The following is a 24,626-nucleotide window of genomic DNA, read 5'->3' as shown; positions in this document are numbered from 1 at the left end:
TTTTTTATTTTGGTGTACATTGATTTATGTTTTCTAATCCATATAGTTATTGCTTTTTATATAACTATACACATGGTGGCGCACCTCATTCGCCTCGGTTGATAATACGAAAACGGAAAGATGTGGAAACAAAATATTTAAGGGGTATATGTGGGAAAGCAATGTGCATAATTTAAAATTATTTTGAAATGTACAGGGTGTGCCAGAACTAAGACGAAAATTTAAAGCTTCCACGATTTATTTAAAAAAATACAGTGTGTTGCATTTCAAATAACGAAGTTTTTAAAATAAATATTGAAAATAGATCAGCAATTTTTGACACCCCTGTAATTAGGTGACATTGTTTAACTTAAATTATAAACTTAACGATATAATATGTAGAGAATTTTTTAGAATGAATTTTGTTACAAAATGGAAGAATATCAAATAATGAAAGGGATATAATATTGTAAAATTGCGATTTGTGACAGTTGTGAGATTATTTAATAAAATATTTTCATTAAAGGAAGCAATTAAATATTTTACTAAAGTTTATTTCTCTACCTATAAAGTCAGAAGTCACAAGAATTAATTGTGAAAAGTAATGTACATGGTGTTAACAGAATTTCGGACTTCCATTGTCTTTATTTATTTTGATTAACACAACATTTCGCTCAGAAGGATCACTGATCACTATCAATTGTAAACTGTTTTGAGTTTACACTTGGTAACGGTCCGTAATCCTCTTGACCGAAACGTTATGTTTATCGAAATCCGCTGAAAGTACGAAATTCTTTTAGTTTCAATACTGAATCATTCCACATTCATCTACCGCATTCAAAGATAGCATGCATATTTAAAAATCTTTAAATATGTCAAAAACAAAAGTTTTTAAACATATTTAATCCTTATAATAAATGCCTTTTTTAGGTCCAAAAATTCAAAAATGAAATAAAGTACCGGGTGTTTAATAAGAAAAAATATAACTTTGATATGGATCTTAGTTTTGAAACACCCTGTACATTTCAAAATAATTTTAAATTATGCACATTGCCTCCCCACATATACCCATAAAAATTTTTGTTTCTACATCTTTCCGTTTTCGTATTATCAACCGAGACGAATAAGCTGCGCTACCCTGTATATAATGATAAATGCTTTCCCCGAGTACACACAAATACTAACTAATCCAATTTCCATAGATAAGCTTCCACAGTTTAGATCATAAGAACAGTAGGTACCTATATTATTAGATACGTCAGTTTCGTAATTTAAAAATCATGTTCTCTCTTTTTTGTCTGCATGAAAATTGGATGTAAATAAGTCCAGTACACTTTTAGCTAGATATCGTCGTATATTTCGTACAATCTATTCATACTGCGACAGCCCTGATATTCCTGCGGCCTGCGCACTGCAAATACAGACTGTTACTGCAACGCTATAGCAGGTTTTGTCTGTTTGTAAAGGTCTTTGGCTTTATAGCCTCTCCTCTCCCATTCTTGCTTGCTTCGTCTACAGGCTAATAATTTGTGTACTTCCTGTGTAACCTAATTTTAGTGCTTTCTATTAAATTAAATAAATAATTCTAATACTTTTAACTCAAGCAAAATTGGTTGTTGATACACAGTAACAATGGGTAGATCTGTAAGTATTAAATTTATGTAATATCTTTTTAACCGGCAAAAATTTAAATAAACATTCAAATCATTTCATGTTGTTACTAAACAACAAACAATTTGTAATTTAGCCAACTGTGTTTCCTGCGGAAGATTTTGATGAAGAATCCGACGCTAAGGCTTTAAAGCAAGCTTTCAAAGGTTTTGGAACAGATGAAGATACAGTTATAGAAATTTTAGCAAAACGGACTAATGACCAAAGAAGAAAAATTGCTGCTACCTTTAAAACAATGTACGGAAAGGTAAGGAAAAATAGAAAAATTAAATATTGAATTGCGTCCAAAAATATAATTTTGTTTTATTTACTATTTGATCACTGATTTAAATAACTTAAACTTGTTAGCGGTTAATTTTTTGGATGGTATGATTGTTTTAGATCTTTTCAATTTTTCAATGAGTCACACTAGCCTTGAAATATGAACTGTAATATGGCACGATTTAAATATAATTAGTACATCATAACAAAATATTTAAAGTGACATTTTCTCTGTTAAAATTAACAAATATAAGTAAAATTTTAGGGAATTGCCAATAACAATAATTTACACAAAAGGTAAATAAATCTAAGATCACATGTCGAGTTCTGCATCATGCTCTGATTCCATGTAAATAATAAATCAATAGTTCTTAGGATGTGATTAATTTAAATTATCTAATTTGTGTGTCATTATGACTCACGTCAGCCTTGAAATAAAGATTTAAAGAGATGGGATGCTTAGACTATGCTAGGTTAAAAATTATGGATATTGTCTATTGAATTAATAGATACAACACATCGCACAACCTAACATTAAAGAAGAAAAAAAAACACAAACAATATTAATTAATTATTAGATAAATTATAAACAAAACTTTCCTTTATAAAGTAATACAACGCAATTTTTTTATTTGTGTAGAATGTTCCTATAATTTCGATGTCATGGTCTAGATTTATGGAATACATATTTAATCAATAGATCGATATAAAACGTATTTGCAAGTAATCTATAACTATTCATGAACTATTCTTCGCAGGATTGTTTAGAACTTTATGTAATATACCTATAACTAAAAATGACTTGTAGAAAAATTTCTCATTAAATGGTTGATGTGGTTAAATGAATTTATTACATATAAATATTCAATAAGTCAATTTAATACAAAGTCTGTTTAATTTGGCAATTAAATAATGTCTTATGAAAATACGTAAAGCCACGACGTCTAGACATCACTTACTTACACTATGCCTATTTCTCGTTTTATATTTATTAAAAGATATTTTTCTGATAGCTTTATCAAATCTTATAAACAGTAAACTTTGCCATAACCAAAGTTTAATCCATAACCGAGATATATACACGCATAAACTTTGATATGCCTGCTGTGGTTTATTACATATTTTAACAGAAATACATTTTGTAATGACATCTATTATAAAGTCCAGATTAAAAAAAAAAAATTCAAGGAAACAAAAGATATTAATGTTCATTATATTATAATATGTCGCTTATTAACACTAACCAAGAAAACTAAAAAATGTTTACTCTATTAGTTCTATCTATATGTCACTGTAAACGTACGAAATGCGGTAAAAAAACCAAACCTAGGTTTTACCGCATTTCGAGTTGGTTAACGTGGTTATTTAGGGGGTGTTAATTCATTGGTATATCCTAGGTTTAGCGCGCTTATCCTAGGTTTTACTGTGCTTATCCTAGGTTTTACCGCATTTCGGACATTTACAGTAACATATACATATTTCTGACTGTATCTGCATTAGAACAATATCTAGATCAGCGCTTATATGCATGTCAAAGTCTCATAATTCCGATTATAAATTATCAATTTCACTTCCCAACTTCTAAAAGTGACACCATATTAAAATAAGATAACAAGTGAGATCTTAATGTTGATTACGAGAGAACTTAAGTTAATGAAGTTTTGAATAGACCTACTTCTAATCCAAACTCAGCCAGAGTCACTCTGTATATTTAGTCTCCTAGGAATAATATCGCTAAAATAACACAGTTAATAACAAAAGATGGTGTTTTTCTGCTGCTATATTGAGAATCCACAAGAACAAATTCCTCAGTGGTTCATTAACCTTTCTAGGATTATTATTATTAATACTAAAATTAAGATATCCATCGTTTTTTTTTCGTTTATCAACTAAGTATATGTTAATTGCTAACTTGTGATATACTAGATGCATTTTATTTAAACAATTTAAAAAAAACTATTTTCATTACTTGTAATTAAATACAGGGTGTCCCAATATTCCGTGGACACTGAACTACTGCCTATTTTTGAAATAAAAATTAGTTCATTGGACACAATTTACCTTTATACAAAAGTGCTTCGTTTGCCCGTTAGAGGGATCAAACTTTAAAAAAAAATATTTTTTAAGATATTATTTTAAGAACCCATATTCCGATTTGAATAAAATTTGAGGTGCCTATGTTTTCTTTCTTGCAATTCTTTTTATTACTCAATACTTCAGTGAGGTGTTTCTCAAAGTTGTAAATTCTTGGTATGTCATCCACTGGGAGTTGGAGAAGTGGAATTTTCTTTTAGAGGGTGTTCCAAGCCCCTGACCTGAAAATTCTCTCAGTACTGTTTCCGTCAATGACCATTCTAATCATTGTCGCATTGGCATAACTACCGACGACAATATGCAGTGCTGTTAGGTCTAGAATGACCTCTATTGCTGCTGCTGGACATGTTCTCATGGCACCTGTGATGCAGATACATGCCAGTCTCTGTACTTTGCACAGATTTTGCCTTGCTGTACGTTGCTCTAGTTTTGTATACCAAGCAACTGCTCCAGAAGTAATCATGGGTCTTACTATCATGGTATACATCCAGCGCAAAATGTTAGGGGCGCAGCCCCACCTATTTCCCGCCAGTCTTCTGCATATCATGAGAGCCTTTGTGGCTTTGCTGGTAATGTTCTTAATATGCCTGTTCCAGAGAAGTTTACTATCCAGGGTTATTCCCAGATGTTTCACTTCCTGTGATGGCAGTATTTCCTTTCCATCTAGATGGATTCTTTTCAAGTTTTTCTTCGCTTTCTGGTGAATGGCACTACTGCGGTTTTATCTGAATTAATACTTAGCCCGACAGTCCTGCACCATCTCTCAGCGATGCGGAGTCCTCTTTGGATAATATCACACAGGGTGCCTTCATGTTTCCCCCGTGCAATGATGACTATGTCATCTGCATACCCTATGCAGTGTATTCCCGCTAGAGTTAATTCTTCCAGTAGTTCATCCACTACCAAGCTTCACAGTAGGGGGGAGATCACTCCACCTTGTGGAGTTCCTTGCGTTTTGGTACCTATCTCAGCTACAGTTTTGGTACCTATCTCAGCCTCTGCTGTTCGTGTTGAGTGGACATACATAGAACAGCTATGTATTTTTTTAATCAAAATAAGTTGATTAGCCACAATTTACTTCTGTACAAAATGCTTCGTTTGTCCGTTAGAGGGCACCAATCAAAAATAAACCCAAACGTTAATTAATTTGAAATTTATGAAGAGAGAGAGCTTATTGTCAAATATCATTTGTGTTGTAACATAAAATTCTGTAGTTTTGCCAACTAGATTAGCGCATAATGGATTTGATGCTCTTACATAGCTTGATGGGATATGAGACATTTTTTGGAAGTCAGATTCGAAATTTTTTTTTTCTTAAAAAGAATGCGCGGTGCGTTTTTTACAAGAGACAAAAATGTAGGAAAACGAGAAGGACCATTTTACGAAAAAAAAATGGTTGTCGGTAAAGAAAATATTTATACTAAAATTTATGTAGTAGTTTTCACCCTTCCCGTACTTTTTTTTACCCTTAAAACATAAGCACCCCAAATCTTATTCAAATCGGAATAACGGTTTTTAGTTTATTTTATAAAATGTGTTTATTTTTTTAATGTTTGATCACCTCTGACGGACCATTGTGTCCAATGAACTTATTTGATTTCAAAAAAAGCAGTGGTTCTATTTTCACGGAATATTGGGACACCCTGTATATAAACCTACGTATATGGTTGTCACCAAACCTGCAAACAACAATAAATTATATTTATTTGGAACAAATATTATAAATTAGTTTTCCGACAGTTAAACAAGATTGTAATATAAAATTATTTAAGAAAGTAGTCAAAAAATATTCTAAAATTATTTTATTATAATTTTATATTAAAATATAAAATAATTATTCTAATATGCCAACAAAATTTTATTTTGTTTACCTCATGAACAAAAATTGGTAATTTTCGAGGTAAAAAAATAACAGAAGATATTAAAACAAATGTGATAAAAATGATGCTACTAAATATAATCTCACTCGTATATTAACTGTCTGAACGTAATACAACAATAAATTGTTACGTTTAGTCTTGTCAAATTAGTATTAAAGTGTGACTAAATTTACCATTTATCGTACATTTATTTTCGCAAGGATAAAAATAATATATTTATTATGTTTAGCAGCTACAAATATTATTTTATATGAAATGTTGATGTGTATTAATAAATATTTTATGCAGGAGTGTTTCCCATACAGTCAGATCAAAATTGATTTATTTTTAATGATTGCTTTGATTTAATGAAGTTATTAAAGCAAATTTCTCTCCAAATTAGAATGTAAAAAATTCAAAAGTAAATTTGAACAAATATTGAGCAATTATTATTGCAATGCATCTACTTATCTGACGCATGACGTCCAATTTTGTTAAAAATTGCTTTAAGACATAAACAAATATTTTATTAATTTGGACACCAAGGCTTCATCAAAGGAGTTTCTGTAATATCCGACTGAAATTGAAATTACGATATTTCAAATACTGTATAACCAAAAAATATGCTCAACGGGGCTTTTATTTTACCTCATAAAAAATATTGTTTTTATTTCCATAAGAATTGATTATTGTTTCTTCATATTTCTACAAATCAGACTTCATCATACCTATACAGGGTGGTCCGAACTGTATTCCGGAAACTTCAGCGGCACATTCTGGAGAAAAAAAATAAGTAAACAAGTTCCTATAAACGTAGGTCCTAAAATGTTTAGTTTTGGAGATACAGTGTGTAGAACTTTCATTTTTATTTTGCTTTTTTCCAAATAATTTCTGAAGTATCGTCAATATTTGGATAAAAATTGGTATCTGGGAGTTTTTTGACATGAGAAATTTGACTGTGATGACTCCTACTTGAAGGTGACGCCACCTACATGTGTTTTAACTGTTTTGAAGAGTAATAACTTTTCGTCCGTACCTGAATCAAACAAAAGCGAGTGAAGAAATATACATTTCCGTGATTTTTTACGTAATAAATGTCTCTCAGTAAAAATCGTTACAAGCAAACGTTCTCAAGATATTTAGAATGGAAATAGTCAATACATGTCATTATTGACAAAAAGTAAAGATGTCGAGTAGATAGTTATTTAGACTGAAATAATAAATTTGGGAACTTTTTATTAACATTTTTCTTCTAAAAAATGACGATAAAACAGTTTTTGTTGAACTTTTAGCACAACAACATTTCAAATTTATTCACTCTGATAACTATTTAGTCAACATGTTTAATGTATGTCAATGATGACAGGTACTGATAATTTCGATTCCAAATATCTCGAGAATCATTACTTTTTTTACCTTTTTTACGCAAAAAACAATGTCCTTTACAGACGAAAAGTTATTACTCTTCAAACCAGTTAAAAAATATGTAGGTGTCGCCCTCTACAAGTAAGTATCATATGGACATCAAAATCAAATTTCTCATGTCAAGAAACTCCCAAACACCAATTTTCATCCAAATATTGACCTTACTTCAGAAATTATTTGGGAAAAATCGAAATAAAAATGAAACTTCTACACTCTGTATCTCCGAAATTAAGCATTATACGACAGAGCGCTTGCACACACACCGGCAAAATCGGTGCAGGAGTCGGCGCCGGCTTTGCACCCGTTCCGACAGTTGTATTTAATTTTATTGTATTTGCCGGTCGCTGACTATTTTACCGGATCGAAGTATATGTGAAGGAGTTAATCTATTTATATTGCAATCGATTTCAGTTCCGGCACCGGCACCGATTTTGCCGGTGTGTGTGAAAGCGCTCTTATACTATAATTTATACGAACTTTTTTACTTATTTTTATCTGTAAAATATGCTACCGAAGTTTTCGGAATACAGTTCGGACCTCCCTGTATATTGATATTGCACTCATATAATATTTTTCTATGACCAATTTTCATCGGAAAATGAAAAGCAAGAAAATCTGAACTTTAAACTTCTTTCGATCCAACTATTGCTTCCCTTTTAATAATTTATGTGGTTTTAGGATCTGATCAGAGAACTGAAATCTGAACTGAGAGGAAATTTTGAAGACGTGATAATTGCTCTGACGACCGATCCCATCGAGTTCCAAGCTAAAGAACTCCATCATGCAATTAGTGGACTAGGAACAGATGAAAGTACCATTGTGGAGATTATTGGAATCCACAACAACGAGGATATTATTAACATTGCCAACGCTTATGAAGGATGTAAGAACGTATTTCTATATTTATCTGAGTTTCCAAAATTTAAATTAGGCTTATGTCGTTAAAAATTATTAGTATATGGCGTTAAACCCGATAATCATACAACTAACATTGGCACCATTGACGCTGAAACAGCAAAATAATACTAATTAAATATAAAAAATATCTATACCTATGTGGCGGATTCATCTCTCCAAAAAAATCCTATATGAGTATTTCGCCACTGCAAGAAAATCTACAAAATAAAATAGTTATTTTTTGTAAACACTTCTGGGCGTTAATCCAAACGGAAACTACTTGTCAGAAGTTAGGTTTACAGATATACAAATTTGCCTAACGAACAAAAAAATGCTTAACGTTTCGGAAAGTTTCTCTTTCCGTCGTCGTAAGCAAAAAAAATACAAAGACTAAAGACAAAAATACTATTTAAAATATTTAAATTCAACTAAGTATTCGAGAACACTGTAGTTTTTTTTTAAAACAGATAGGTACGTCTACAAAAACCGTTGACGTTCTGTTAAAATTACTATTTTATTTTGTAGATTTTCTTGCTGTGGTGAAATACCCATATAGGATTTTTTGTGTATATGAATATAAATATGTTACAATAATTAAAGTCGGAAATCTAGTAAATTTTAACAATCACTAGGAAATGCTAACAATTACGCAATGGGCCCGTGATCGTATTTTAAAGAAATTTGTGGACATTTACTAGTAAATTGTTAGAAGTGAATAGTGCCAGTAGAATGTAAAATGAGTGGAAGGTAGGTTAATCACCACGGCCTTAAAGATCGAGTGTGTCTTCCTTTCTTGAGTTATAACTCATCATACATGGAGATCTTCCTGTTATAGGGGGGACTGGGTATTTCCCATCCTTCTCTGACAACAGATGTTCATCTTCCGAGGAGTGGATATCTACCTCCTACGAGGGTATACATGCAGCTTTTCACGGTTGGGAGTGTAGCCCTCCGTCTCCTTCCCAGTCGAGGTGCTTGTCTCCGGCTGAGGTACTTGTGAAGTGGACGCTGGAGGATCTGTCTCCATTTTCTCCACCTCTTTAACTCTAACTGCACTTCTTTAACCGGTGTTGTCCCGAATCTATAATGGAGGATATTTCTCTCTTTCTCTATTGCCTCATTGGATTTGAGGTCAATCTGTATTCTTTCTTCAATCCCTATTCTGAACCTGACGACCATGACCCTCCTCTCTCGAGTTAATGACTCGCCAACTCGATGTCCTTACATAGGAGCTCTGGCAAAGCTGGTGATCCTTCGGTCTCGGCTTACTAAAATTAGTTGTTGAACTTTTATTGACGTATTGTCAACAAATTAATGAATTTCAAACTGACGTTACATATACTTTTACTAGTTCAGTGATTCTCTGATCTAGCTTTTGCCACAGTATATTCTGTGTTTTAGCTGTGACATATACACGATACCACTTATTTTGGATTACCAAAACACACTTTATTAATTTTACTTATAAGCCTCTGTTGATGATACTAACATAATTAAGAAAACTTACATCTCTAGTTCAAAACTTATACTGTACACTCTATTGTATTAAATTAATTTTAATTTTCCTCTCTGGAGAATTAACACAGATCAAACACAATACACTAAAATTATTTTTTTATGCCGAAGTCACGTTTTGCTAAGCACGTGAACTTCATCAGTAGATGATTCAAGCTAACGTTACATATTTTATTAACAGTTTTATTAATCGGCTGATGATGCTAACATGATTAGCAAAACGTGCGTTTAGAATTTAAAATCCTTTATTGTACTGTTAGTTGACTTGTGTATTCTTTTAATTCATTTAATTACGTTTATTCTGTTAGCATTGTTTAGTATTAAATATCGAATTTTAGTTGCAAAATGTAACTATAATATAAATATAGAATTAGCAAAAGTGCTAAATAATAGTTGGTAAAATGTAGCATTATCACATATTTGGTTTGTATTTCTAAATGGTAGATATTTATATTAAAAATTGTGGGCTAATTTATATACATAAATTAGTATATTTCTGCGTGTATAAAAATTACAGTACATAATTAATTTTCCATAAAGCATCAATAGATTGATGTTGCGTTACAATTAAAGATCGCTATCGCAGTTTACGATTGGCTTCAATAGTCCTTCAACTGCGACTGCGAATTTCTCTATTTGCTATTTTTTTTCCATAAAGCAAAAATAGATTGATGTTGATTTACAATTAAAGATGAGCAACAAATCGCAACCTACGATTGGCTCCAATAGGAAACTGCGACTGCGAATTTTTCTATTTGCTAGTTTCAATTTCGGCAACCATTTTCTTACTATAGTTCCAATTTACGATTTTGATTGGATTAATTTTGTGGTCCGTTGAAGCATTTTATAGTAAACTGCGATGGAATTTTTTCTCTCATTTTATTTATTTATAGAGCAGGTATTATTTTCTAGGGTCAAGATCATAATATAACGGGTGTTTCTCAAAAGTGGTTCGCTTCTATAACTTTTTATTTTTTCTGATAAAAAAGCGAGATTTGGTATGTAAGCATATGACATAAATTAGGATTGATTGGCGTATTCAATTCGTTTCGATCACTTCCTGTCTCACCGGAAATAAGTACAACTTTTGTTTTATTCGATAGAAAATGACACTGAATAAAATGCCTAGTACAATATTTAAATATTAAAATCGCAATCGCTGGTTACAGTCGCAACGATTTAAAAATCGCAATCGCGGTTTCAATCGCGATTGAAAAATCGCAGTTTTGCTCATCTCTAGTTACAATATGATTCAAATGCGCGTTTCGCTGACCATGTTGGCATCATCAACAGATAAAAACAGTCCTAATCAGTTAAAAGAACTAAAAAAACAGTTAACACAGTTAAAAGAAAAGTATTTTGCTGTTGGCGAACTAGTAGTTCATTTTGCTGACGTAACAACAAAGGTATAACTGTATAACAACTGTATTCAATAACAACTGTATTCTATTAGAGAAAAAAAAAGTAAAAAATGTCTATACCTGTGTGGCGGATTCATCTCTCCAAAAAATCCTATATGGGTATTTCGCCACTGCAAGAAAATCTACGAAATAAAATAGTTATTTTGTGTAAACATTTCTGGGGGGGGGGTTAATCCCAAAAGGAAACTACTTTTTAGAAGTTAGGTTTAAAGATATACAAATTTGCCTAACGAACGAAAAATGCTTCACGTTTCGGAAAGTTTATCTCTTTCCGTCGTCGGAACCAAAAAAATACAAAAAATAAAGAAAAAACCTATTTAAAAAAAATTCAACTATTCGAGAACACATAAATTTTTTTTAAAACAAATACGTCTACAAAAACCGTTGATGTTCTGGTCTGTTTTCTTGCAGTGGCGAAATACCCATTTAAGATTTTTTGGAGAGAAAATAAAACAGATTGCATATAGAATTTATTAAAGCTAGAATTTATATTTGACAAAAAATTTAATAATAACAAACCTACTTTTTTTTTCAGTGTACCAAACATCTCTTGAAGCGGATATCAAAGGCGACACGTCGGGGCACCTAAAACGACTTTTTGTTTCCCTGGCAAATGTGAGTAAACACACAACAGATTGTATTATTACGTATTACATTAAATTTTATCACGTAAAAGTTGTAAAAATGCGTATATAATGCGCCTTCTCATAAATTAGTAAGTATATCCACAAGGTCGTGTTAACGAGATGACGGATATAAATACTTACATATATAGTTTACACTGTTACTGGATATCTAACAGCCATCTTTCATATTTTTGTTGTTTGTCGTAATAATATAGTATAGTAGTTCAAATTACTATTTATATACAGGATGTTCGTGAAGTACATAAATCCATATACATATTTTGAAACGAATGAACGAAACAGAATTTAAAAATAAGACTTGTAAATTGGAAGTGAGAGTCCAAACGTAAACTCAGCTTCCCAGTGATTTTTTACTTGTAAACAAATTTGCTTAACCAAGAAAAAACACTTGACGTTTCAAGAGGTATCTCCTCCCGTCAGTTACAAACAAAAAAGTAAAGAGTGGAGAAAGAACTTTTAAAAATGGAAAATACTTATTGTCAATGTTTCTTCAAAATGTAATTTTGATTTACAAAACTGTTATCACCGGATAGATTATCACACTGCAAATTACACCAATTTATTTAGTGTTATGTGATAACATTTATGTCTGAAATAAAGACTAATATACCGTATGATAAAAAAGCTGTCCAGTTGGCTTGGAATCTTAGCAATGACGATCGATGACATTCCCAATATAATTTTACACATAAAATGACAGCGATCTTCATTTCACCATTTCATAGTCATAGTTGACGCCGTTTTTTTTCGATCATACGATATTTACAAGTATATAAGTTGATTCTTATAAAATAATCATTTCAGACAAGGCAATTTGGAATATTTAAATATAATTAGCTATTTTTAGAACAATCGTTATAGAATATAAACACAGGCATTTTTAAACACAATTAACCAGTTTAACATATCATTACTATTAATCAGTAACAACATTCATTTAAAAATACATACAAATAATTAAGTTTGAAATTTGAAGTTATATAAAGATGGTGTTGTGAAAATGCAGCCTATCCTTCTGAAAACTATAAAACATGAGATTATCTCATATTTGGCGAGTGCGAGTATCTAAATCGACTCTTACTCACGAGATATCCGATCTCATCCGGCCTCAAACCGGCGCGGCGAGAATGAGCAGTGTGCGTCAATAGATTTTACACTCTTGCCATAATACAACAGCAGGACAGAGTTTCCAGAGAGGCATCCCCGTCCATCCTCTCGCATTGTCTAACGTCGCTTAACTATCGTGAACTGGTGTTTCGAAACTAGATCGTAGCTCTATTTTGAAGATAATCTAAATTTAAAAATTGACTCCATCATTTTAAGAAAATTGGTGAATTTGCGGAAAAATAAATCTGAGAAAAAAAAATTATTCAATAATAATAATGAATGAATAATTAATTATTGTTAAAGAAAATTAAATAATCTTTCAAATAATGTGCTATTTATTAAAAATATAAATTTCAATTATACCGTTATTGATATTTAAGCAAAATAAAAACACTAAATCACCACAATACACCAAAACACTTTTACTTTTACACTGGACGCGCGTTTCGCTAACCATAACATTTTTAAAATCATCAGCAGATGATTATAAACCAGTTTATTGTGGTGATTTAGTGTTTTTATTTTGCTGTGTAATACCAAAGGTTCCAACCCTCAACTGTAATTGATATTTAAGACAAAAGAAGTTAAAAAAGACAGCTATACTATCATATTTATTGGAGCGCAAATATTACAATTACTCTTTTAAAATGCCGCCCCCCCCCCTATTTGTAACATTATTTTTTCTATTTATCGCCCAATATAAATCTATATTAGTATATGGCTAAAAACGGCATGATATAAACCAAGCCATGCAGCATGATCTTATCGAAATACTAATCTAAAATCTTATCGTTAATTACATGTTTACTTTACTACATGGTAGTACAATTGGATATTCCTTGTTACGACAATTGAATTGTGAAGGTAAACATGACGAAAATTTAACTCTAATAAGATACCATACTATCGAATAAAAAAACAGCGTCAAACACGGGTGGGGAATAACAATCGCTAGGTAATAATTTTGGCGAAGTCACGCCCTAGACGTCATTTAGGTACTTGGCTCGTACTCGTCTTTATTTTTTTAAGCTGGCGCTTACTGCCAGTTGTTCTTAAGAAGCTTGTAATTTATTTTTATATCGAGTTAAGTGGTAGCTTAAAATTCGAGAAAACATAATTTTTTCAAAATAGATTTGTGTGTCTGGAAACGTTCTGTGCTTTTTTAATCTTTCTATAATTAGTGTGAATTTTTGACAAGTTTTATGTCAGTTTTTAGCAAATGACTTCTAGAGATTGACCTCGGCAAATTTATCATCGATTGTCATTCCCCAGCCGTCTTTGACGCCGTTTTTTTCGATCATACGGTATTTATGCACAACATAACGTAACATGCACAACATATGAAAAAAATTAAATGTCTATTATACAACTACCAAGGTTTTCATTTAAAAAAACTCTATCAAAATGTTTTAATGATATTTTAAGGGACATAGAGATGAGTCTGATGATGTTGATGAGGATGCTGCACGCAAAGATGCTCAGGAATTATTACAGGCTGGTGAATTGCTGTTCGCTGGAACAGATGAATCTGTATTTAATATGGTGAGTTATAATTTATCGCAACTATCATAATCAGTACATTATTATAAAACAGTATTTTACATATTCGTAATTTTACTCACCTATAATTCTAATTTTAATTTTACTACACTTAAAACGGAAAACCTCAAACAGGTCCCAATTATATTAATAGATAGTTACGTTTAGAGTGTTTATTTGTACTACATGTTCAGGGGAAAATATATATAAAATACAATTTGACTTTATTATTTAATAATGTCTTCCATTTAATAAAATCATAATATGATGGTTGGTTTTAAATCGTATTCTTCTCTATTGAGATAAACTTGGCTTTAGATTTAACAGTTAGCTAAAATTATCGAATTGTAAAAATCACAATAGAGGCAAAATAATAAAATTAGGTACTTTTGCTATACACGGTGAGTCTTAAATAAGTGAAAATATTTTCTGGGCTTCTAGATCTCGATAAAATAAACAATTATATCTTTACCGTTTTTCAAATAAGTCCAAAATAACCGAGTTATTAAAGTTTGAAAATCTAAAAAAAATGATTTTCTTTAAACGTCACCAAAGTATTAGTCTTTGCGACATGATTGACAAATATGAAAAAGTTATTTTAACGCCTAGGCATAAAAGTAAAGCACTTTTACGATATATATTCGTACTTTTATGCTTAGGCGTAAACAGACGCTTAAGCATAAAAGTACGAATATATATCATTAGCAAAATAAAAACTCCATTAAATCACCACAATACACCAAAACACTTATACTTTTACACTGGACGCGCGTTTCGCTAACCATGTTAGCATCATCAGCAGACAGTGGTGACGCTAGAACTTGTTTTTTTTTGGGTGGGGGGAGGACAAGCAATTTTCCCAACTCCCTACTTTTTTTTAAAGGCCATAATACATGTAATAATGTATCGTGATAGGAATAAAAACCCTTGTTTTAAAAAGATTGTTTTATTAATTTAAAATTTAAATTTAACATTATTGAACATTATAACATGCATAAATAATTATTGTTATAACAACTCTAAAATTAAAATAAAATCGTACCATCCTTAATATTTTATTTAATAACTAGCATGTACCAGCGACTTCGTTCGCGTCGAATTAATCATTTGTAATGGTGATGATAAAGCAAAGCAAGAATTTCCATTAACATACAAACTAGATTCAATTTTCTCACATTTATGTCAGCATGAGAAAAACAATATGGCGATATTATTATATAACTTGGTAATACTTGAGGGGTAGTTTTATCTCGTTGGAATTTGACTTTCGAAAAATCCGTTTGCCAAAAATAAGCTTTTTACGTCAAGCCGTTTAAGCAGAATCGTGGTTAAGAAATTACCCAACTTTTTGGAGCACCCTGTATGATTTTTTAAAAAAATTCAAAATATGTAAAAAACCAAATAAATTATGCTTGTACAAGCGTTTTCCCGGAGGACTAACCGTTTTTTAAATAACAAATATTGTAATATTGGAGGGGCATTTTTACCCTCTTGGAATTTGAGATTCGAGAAACCCCTCCTTATCGAACCTCTATACCCCACAGTCAATCCGTTTGCCAAAAATCAGCTTTAAACGTCAAGCAGTTTAAGCAGAATCGTGATTACTCAATGGTCATATTTTATGAAACACCCTGTATAAATTTAAAAAAATCTTAAAATATGTAAAACAACAAAATAAAATATACGTGTTTAAGAGTTTTTCCGAAAAACTCACCGGTTTTTAAATAAAAAATATTTTAATATTTGAGGGATAGTTTCACCCCCTTAGAATTCGAGTTTCGAAAAATCCCTTCTTATCGAACCTCTACACCCTAAAGTCAATCTGTTTTCCAAAAATCAACTTTTTACGTCAAGCGCTTTAAGCAGGATCGTGATTAATCAATTACCAGATTTTTCAAAACACCCTGTATACATTTTTAAAAAATTTTAAAATATGTAATAAAACAAAATAACATATACGTGTTTAAGCGTTTTTTCGGATACCTGACCGTTTTTTAAATAAAAAATATTGTAATATTTGAGGGGTGGTTTCACCTTCTTGGAACTGGAATTTCGAAAAATCCCTTCTTATCAAACCTCTACACCCTAGAATCAACCTGTATGGCAAAATTGAGCTTCTTACGTTAAGTGGTTTGAGCAGGATCGCGTGATTAATCAGTATGTCAGTCACTTAAGGATTTTTTATATTAGTATAGACTAGTCGTCTGGTCTTCAAAGTGGCCCAAGTTGTTATTATTTTTTGTTATCTAAGTTGATGGCAATATCCGCTTCACATTAGTGCAGCGGCAAATTTTTTTTTTATTTTTGACAAATTTGGGATTTAGACGTCGCGTCGCGTTGTCATGACTCATTTCCCAACTCAGTTACACATTGGGGGGAGGAGAGGAGCATCCCCCATCACCCCATCACCCCCCATAGCTTCGCCCCTGTCAGCAGATGATTATAAATTCAACATGGTTAGAGAAACGCGCGACCAGTGTAAAAGTAAAAGTATTTTGGTGTATTGTGGTGATTTAGTGTTTTTATTTTGCTGTGTAACACCAAAGGTTCCAACCCTCAACTGTAATAATATATATCATTAAACTGACGTAAAGTGTCAAATTCAACGAGCGTAACCATAGTTTCTCAATATAGTATAATTACTAACAAGCTATTACATTTAAAGATTCATTCAGAACTTCGGAATTAGTGGAATAAATTAGTGTTTTCAATTAGCGTAGAAATTTGTTCCTAGTGGGAGGCATTTTCAATTAGTAGAGAAAGTTATCAAACTTTTAACATGCTTTTAACTTTTCACTAATTATACTTCAAAATTTGCGAGAAATGTCATTTTGGCCTTTGATTATAATCCTTCAAGAGAAATTGTGGTTAGAAATCAAAAGTTGATTGTTTTATAAGCTAAATATTAGGTTTTCTCTATGGATACGACTTACTAACGCAAGCTGTTGCTAGGATATTCTATTAATTTTAATTGTGTTTTTTAAACATTGTAAATGATCGTAAACTAAAAAGTATGAAGTGTAATTGAAACCGCTAATTTATTCCACTAATTGCGAGGTTTTACAAAAAATATACAGGAAAATCTAAAAGAAATGCACGATTTTCAAATTCTTTTTTTTTTGCGAAAATAAAAATATTTGCACTAATTTAAGACTCGCCCTGTATAAGTAGGTAATTAAATTGCTTAAAACGGCTAGAATGACGTATTTTCGAATTGTAAATGTTTTTATTGAAAATTAACTTTATTTAAATTAAGCTTATTAATAATAATTAATAATGTATACAGGTTCTTTGTCAACGCAATCGTCCACAGCTAAGAAGAATATTCCACGAATACGAAGAGATAACTGGTCATTCCATCGAACAAGCTATCGAAAACGAGTTTTCTGGCACCATTAAAGATTCCATGTTGCAGCTGGTTGGTTGCATTCGTGATCCAGTAGATTTTCTAGCAACCAGGTAAGCAAAAGTTTTAAAAAGGAAAATAACCATTTAACACCAAAAGTATTACTTCAGGCTCCACGATGCGATGGCTGGAATTGGTACGGACGACAGAACGTTAATAAGAATCGTCGTTGGAAGATCGGAAGTAGATTTGGGAGAGATTAAAGAAGTCTACAACACTAAATACAACAAGAGTTTGGCAGAAAGGATTGAAGTAAGTCTGAGATCGTAACAGTTGGAAGTTACTTTATTTTTGGCGTTTTGGTACAGCTTGGTGCGGGGCTTCTATTCAATAACTTTCTCATTTTTGCATATTCTTGAGATTTAAAATGCTTTAAAGCGAATAAAAGACATATTCTCAATAATACGGTAGTTGTGTTAAAAATCAATATAACCTCTTCAAAAAAGTCCAATTGGTATTTCGCCACTGACTGTAAGAAAATCAGCTTTTCAGCAGTGATTTACAAGTAAACAAATTTGCCTAACAAACAAAAAAAATGCTTAACGTTTCGGGAAGCATATCTCTTCCCGTCGCCGCGTCGCGCGTCGGAAGCAAAAAACACAAAGAACAAAAAAACTATTTAAAATATCTAAATACAACTATTCAAGAACACTTTAGTTTTTTCAACAGATACATCTATAAAAACCGTTGACGGTCTGTTAAAATGACATTATATCAAGTTAAACTTCAAAATTAACATTTACTACCTGTTAACAATTACTTATTGAGGTAAAATCAAAAAGCCTCAATCTTTCTGAATGATTATTTTTTAATTTGTTTTTAATCTGTATGATATCTTTACAGTTGAGCGTTGGAACCTTTGGTGTTACACAGCAAAATAAAAAACACTAAATCACCACAATACACCAAAACACTTTTACTTTTACACTGGACGCGCGTTTCGCTAACCATGTTAGCATCATCAACAGATGATTATAAAACTATATATATATTTAGTTTATAGTCATCTGTTGATGATGTTAACATGGTTAGCGAAACGCGCGTCCAGTGTAAAAGTAAAAGTGTTTTGGTGTATTGTGGTGATTTAGTGTTTTTATTTTGCTATGATATCTTTATTCATATTATGTTCTTTAAAATCGAAGAAGCGATTGCCATACATTACTACCCTCTACTATTACTAAGCTCTCTCCTGACCTGTTTTAATTATTCTATAATTAGTGGGAATTTCTGACAAGTTTTATGTAATTTTTTAGTAAATGACTAATAAATGACCATCGATTGTTATTCTCCAGCCGTCTTAGACGTCGTTTTTTTTTTATCATACGGATTTATTGCATATATGACAAAAATGAAATGCTTATTATACCGGGTGCGTCTCAAAAGTGGCTCACCTCTATATGTTTTTTGTTTTTTTTTTTATTAAAAGAACAAGATTTGGTATGTTAGTGCATGACATAAATTAGGGTTGATTGATGTATTCAATTGTTTTCAATCACTTCCTGTTTCATCGGAAATGACTACAACTTTTGATTTAAAAATCGAAAAATTGGCAGCCTCGGTATTTTTTTACTTTATTTGATAAAAAATAACACTTTGAGTAGAATGACATATCATATGTCAACTATTGACATTTTTGCATATGCATGGTTTATTCCAAATTATAACTTGCGGTTCGTAACGAAAATTTGACTCGAAATACCAAGTGTGTGTAACCAAATTATTCGTAAAAAAATACTTTTTCCAAATATGTTAATGAGCCACCCTCGTTCTATTTGAAAACATTGAGATATGATTAAAAATACGATTTGTGCATCTTTCAACCGACCAGGACAAGACACAAAAAACATTAGACGATCAAATCTATTTCTCCAAAACTCCTTGAATAAAAATTAGTGTTTTTAACACAACCATGACATTCTAGATTGAAATTTAAAATTAAATTTTGTTTTAAGCAAAAATGACAAAAGTTAACATATAATAAGTCATTCTATTCAGAATGTCATTTTCTATCAAATAAAGTAAAAAAATACCGAGGGTGCCATTTAAAAATAAAAAGTTGTAGTCATTTCCGGTGAAATCGGAAGTGGCCGAAAAGAACTAAATACGTTAATCAATCCCAATTTATGTCATATACTAATATACCAAATTTCGATTTTTTATCTGAAAAAACAAAAAAGTTATAGGGGGTGAGCCACTTTTGAGACGCACCTGGTAGCGTATTTCTATAATATACCTTGTAGAAAGCATAGGGTCTCTAAGCCCCGCCTCCAAGCTTATTTCAGCATTGAAGATGTCTCTAACGCGGTATAGAATGGAATAGGATAATGTGCCAAATGCGGTATAGTATATGCCAGTTGGAATAACAACTTGCGCGGATCTTCATTTGAATCTTTGTTGCAATGTTGCAGAAAAAACGTTTTTATCGCCTTTCAAAAACAATATTTCTGTAGCAAAGTTTCATCAATCACGGCAAAACGTTTACAAATCAACATTACAAAGCAAGCTGTTTGGGGAATGTCTGCAATGTTGCAAATGTAATGTGAGGTTTCTCGCTTGGTGGGAAGCATTAGGTACATTAGGAAACAGTATGTTAGAGATTATGTTAAAAATATAAAACATGAAGTGAAATTCTCGATATGTAAAGTGCCTCAGCTTCACAAGAGTCAACAACTGGCTATTAACCAAAAAAATAGTGCTGTAAGTAGCGATACACCTATATTTGTGGGACTTCAATGATTTAGTGAAGATAGTTTTGAAGATCAGCATTTTTTATTGAAAACGAATATGGAAAAAATATTAGGTTTAACACAGGAATAGAAAAGCTAGAAATATTAACACAATTTAATAATGGTCACGATTTAATAATATGGTCAGATCATAAATATTGATACAGAACGGCAGTTAAAAACAATTCTCATAAATATTACAATAAACTGTAAAAAAAAACAAGTAATTTAAAATACAACCAAGAGCTTTATTCTAAAGAACTTATGGTTCGCGCTCGCAAGAAAGGCTCATCAGGAAGGCCATCAGAAGAGAACAAACTAAAAAAGAAAAAATGGTGCTTGAGCATAAATAGCACCGAAAATACCCCAATTGCCAAAGGGCATTGGTATTTTAATGTTTGTAATTAAAGCTGAGCATTGCTGTTTAACAGGAACTAGCAATGTTTTTTTATTATTTTTTGTTTAGGTGTCTTATATTTTAATGATTAATTTAATTAAAATATAAGACACTTAAACAAAAAATAATTAGTTAATAATTAAAGATAATATAACATTATTTAATAAATAAATCTTGTTTTTGTTGATATTTCTATTTTTAATATAATGATAAAGAATAGACATACACTATTTTACATAAATGAATATTACTGTTTATACTATCAAAGGTTACGCCAGTAATGCGACTACGAACTATACCCGATTTTGGGGCATTTCCCAATTCCATTCTATACCGCGTTAGAGTCATCTTCACTGCTGAACTAAGCATGGGGGCGGGACTTAGAGACCTTATGCTCTCTACATGGTATATTATGGAAATACGCCACCCAATATATTATAGACGATAGAAGAAGCTTCTTTTATATATCGCTTCTTTCATAATAATTTTTGCATTGTTAAAACCTAGCCTGTACCCTGTGTCCCATGAATGCTGACAAATCTTAGCTTTGTGAAAATCGCCCTTCCTTAAATAATCTTTATATTCTTTAACTCGAACATTTAAGGGTCTAGATATTTCACCAATATAAAATGAATAGGGCTTTTATGAAGAGATGAATCCGCCACAGAGGTATAGACATTTTTTCATTAATATAACCACTATCAAAAAGTTTTGTAATCAAGCGGGATGGGACTACTATTTTTGTTCTCTTCAAGTGCCATTAATAAATTTAGCTTATGCAAGTTTAGTAACTAACTGAAGCGTATTATTCATCAGTGCATGAAATATTTGTTCTTTTTTCAAATTAAGTTTAACATGTATTCTTTAAGTTGCCTATAAAATATAACGCCAAAGAATATTAAAAAGGGTGTATTTATGTTTTTACTTTTCTACAAGCGATTCTAATGGACTACATACGTAGTCAGTGGGCCGGATATGCACCAAAATACATATATCATGGTGCTACATGATACATGATGTCCAATCCATTAATTTGTTCAGAGAAATTCAATGATTGCCAATTTCTTTCCAAACTCTAATTTCATTCCCTCCGTGTCATGTTTGACAGAGGGGTTTCAAGGTAATCAATATCCTTATCGCTGTCTAATCTTGATTGAGACTTTCTACTTTTTAGATACTTTCCCTTAAGGTGTGTCTGTTATTGCTACTTTAGGGTTGGTGAGCCTCCTCCTAGTTTGTCCGTGATGTATTAGACTCCACACTCTTATTTTAGATGCTATTTTTTGAGAAGTCGTCTGCTTTTAATTTGAATCCTTCCTTTGTCTGCTTCCCTGACAGGTACTCAACTTTTTTTTTTGATAACAACTCACATTTAGTGCGTAGTAACTTTTTTCCGAGATGGACTATTAGAAGTGGTTCTATCCGAAGGTTGGATTCAAAATGTATCTTCTTCTTACAGTGCTCCGTATCATGATATATATTGAGCCTAAACTACCTTTTGCAAGTAATTCTGATCTGCCGTGAGTACTTCAGCGCCTGTTTATAGCCGAATTCTAACGGAATTTGAGTGGCTGTACAATGAAATGATGCACAAGATGGTACGTCATGGCATACCTTGGGATGACGGCTCAGTGATCGCTCAAAGCACTTATGCAGCCGGTACTCTTGGGCTGCAGACCACTTGCCACTTAGCCCTGGCGGCCACTGTCATGAGAGATACAACTATTTAACTGTCAATATTAAAGATTAAAGTATCCTCAGAAAGAAAATCTTAACTCTTGTTTTGTGTGAAGTAATTTAGTAATTCATAGAAACTGAAGTATTAGTATATGCTTTTTAGGTAAATATTAAATTACTATATTCATTTATATCTATGGCCTGTCATTAGAGTACAGGTAGTAACGCACATATTGTTTGTGCTACTTTTCGATAGGTGTATTTCTGTTTTTCTATATCAAGATTCAACATCTTTTGTAACCGTGAAGTAATACTAGTCAATGGTTCCTACCTTTTCTATTACCGCAAATCATATTTTCATCAGATTGTATTCAGGAAATCATATTATGGTCTCTCCAACGTTCTGCAGTCAGAGCAATGTAACTCTCTTAATCTAATATTTATCAATATGTAATGTTCATGTAATAATATCGTATTATCGAAAAAAATCGGCGTTATATATGGCTTTGAATGATAATTAATCTATGATAATTTTGCCGCGATAAATCTCTAGATGTATTTTGCTAAAAATTAACATAAAATTTGTCAAAAATTCACATTAAAAAAATTTACTCGTTAACTCTATAGAAAGATTAGAAAAAGGGTAGAACTCCCCTAACCGTTTCCAGATATACAAATCTCTTTCTAAAAAAAAATATTTTTTCTCGAATTTTAAACTACACCGTTTAAAAATAATTTTTTCTCAATATAAAAATAAATTAGTAACCTTCCTAAGGCCAACTATCATTAAACGGTATTAAAAAATAAAGAAGAATACGGGCCAAGTAAGGGCCATGTAAGGCCACGTCAAGGGCTTGACCTCGCAAAAATTCCCCAGCCGTCTTAGACGCTATTTTTATCGTATGGTATATTGACCTTCATATATCACAACTTCTGCGTATCTACATGCAGCTGTGTATATTTACCTGAAAGTCTGGGAATGTATCCATGTATAGATGTCTTATTGCACATTTTAAAATATTTAATATTTAACTGAAATGATTACATTATTTATTACAATTCTAAACTTACCCGCTACTGTATAAAATCATTATAATAATTAATCATTATAATAATGCACCGCTTTTCTCTTTATTTAGCTTCCTCTGTGTCACACTTTTTTACGTTATTAGAACTAACTCGTTTATTTTTCAGCAGGACACCTCAGGAGATTACAAGAAGACCTTAGTTACTATTGTAGGATAAGTTACGTTTTAAACATAGTTCTGAGATTTACTCCATTCAGTGAAACTGCACAACATTCTAGCTTTAATCTTTATACTTTATATTGCTTGGTTTTTTAAAATAGCCACTCACGCCTTAAATATAGAGCAAACATATTTTGGAGACCGTTATTTATTGAAATATTGTTACTATACATACGTAAATTTTATAATAAACCAATATTTTAGTTATAATAGTGTGTCATTATTTTATCACCAATCTCTCACCATTATAGGTAACAACAATTTACTTAATTCCATTGAAATAATATTGGAATAGTTTTCTATGTCATATATTTAAGTATTTTGGTTTTTACTAGTGCATTATTATATTATTAACACTATAAATTTCTCAGGTATGAAGTTTGTGTGATGTAGTTTACACACTGTTTCGAGTAGTAAAAATTAAGTGAAAAAGAACGGTTGTTTACGGTAGTATCCGATGGTGGCAGCACTGTCGGAGAATGCACCATGCTTATATTCAATATGTTTTTTGATGAAGTCAATTTTATCTGAAATATAACATAATGGCAAACATAATTCACTAATAAGAAACTCAGAGACTCAAGAGTCACTCACTTTGTACAGGGTGTCCCATTTTGATTGAAATCATACGGTATCTCCGTTATTAGTTAAGATAGAAGGGTCCGGTTTTCACCAACCTGTCCCACTTTTTCACCAATCGGAAGATGCACTAAACTAAATTTTCGTAGTCTTCTTCGTTTCTGAGCTACAGGGTCTTT

At 31.6% G+C, this 24,626-nt stretch overlaps 1 protein-coding gene across 2 annotated transcripts; it reads left to right on the top strand.

The window, feature by feature from the left end:
* The first annotated feature begins 1,390 nt into the window (after positions 1-1,390).
* Positions 1,391-24,078, top strand: LOC115880009 (annexin B9-like). Of its 2 annotated transcripts, none has more exons than XM_030897122.1 (8): positions 1,391-1,623; positions 1,727-1,897; positions 7,968-8,172; positions 11,658-11,737; positions 14,302-14,418; positions 17,702-17,874; positions 17,932-18,073; positions 23,819-24,078. In XM_030897122.1, exons 1-8 carry the CDS (start codon positions 1,612-1,614, stop codon positions 23,864-23,866), a joined length of 948 nt encoding a protein of 315 aa, XP_030752982.1. In that variant the 5' UTR covers positions 1,391-1,611; the 3' UTR covers positions 23,867-24,078. The 2 variants fall into 2 exon arrangements, with proteins under 2 accessions (XP_030752982.1, XP_030752975.1); XM_030897115.1 differs by having other exon boundaries at positions 23,816-24,078.
* The last annotated feature ends 548 nt before the right edge of the window (positions 24,079-24,626 follow it).

This window comes from Sitophilus oryzae, unplaced genomic scaffold (genome assembly GCF_002938485.1).
Source record: "Sitophilus oryzae breed Bouriz unplaced genomic scaffold, Soryzae_2.0 scaffold_1067_pilon_pilon, whole genome shotgun sequence".
Lineage (NCBI taxonomy): Eukaryota > Metazoa > Arthropoda > Insecta > Coleoptera > Curculionidae > Sitophilus > Sitophilus oryzae.
This window is presented reverse-complemented; position numbering and strand designations above follow the sequence as displayed.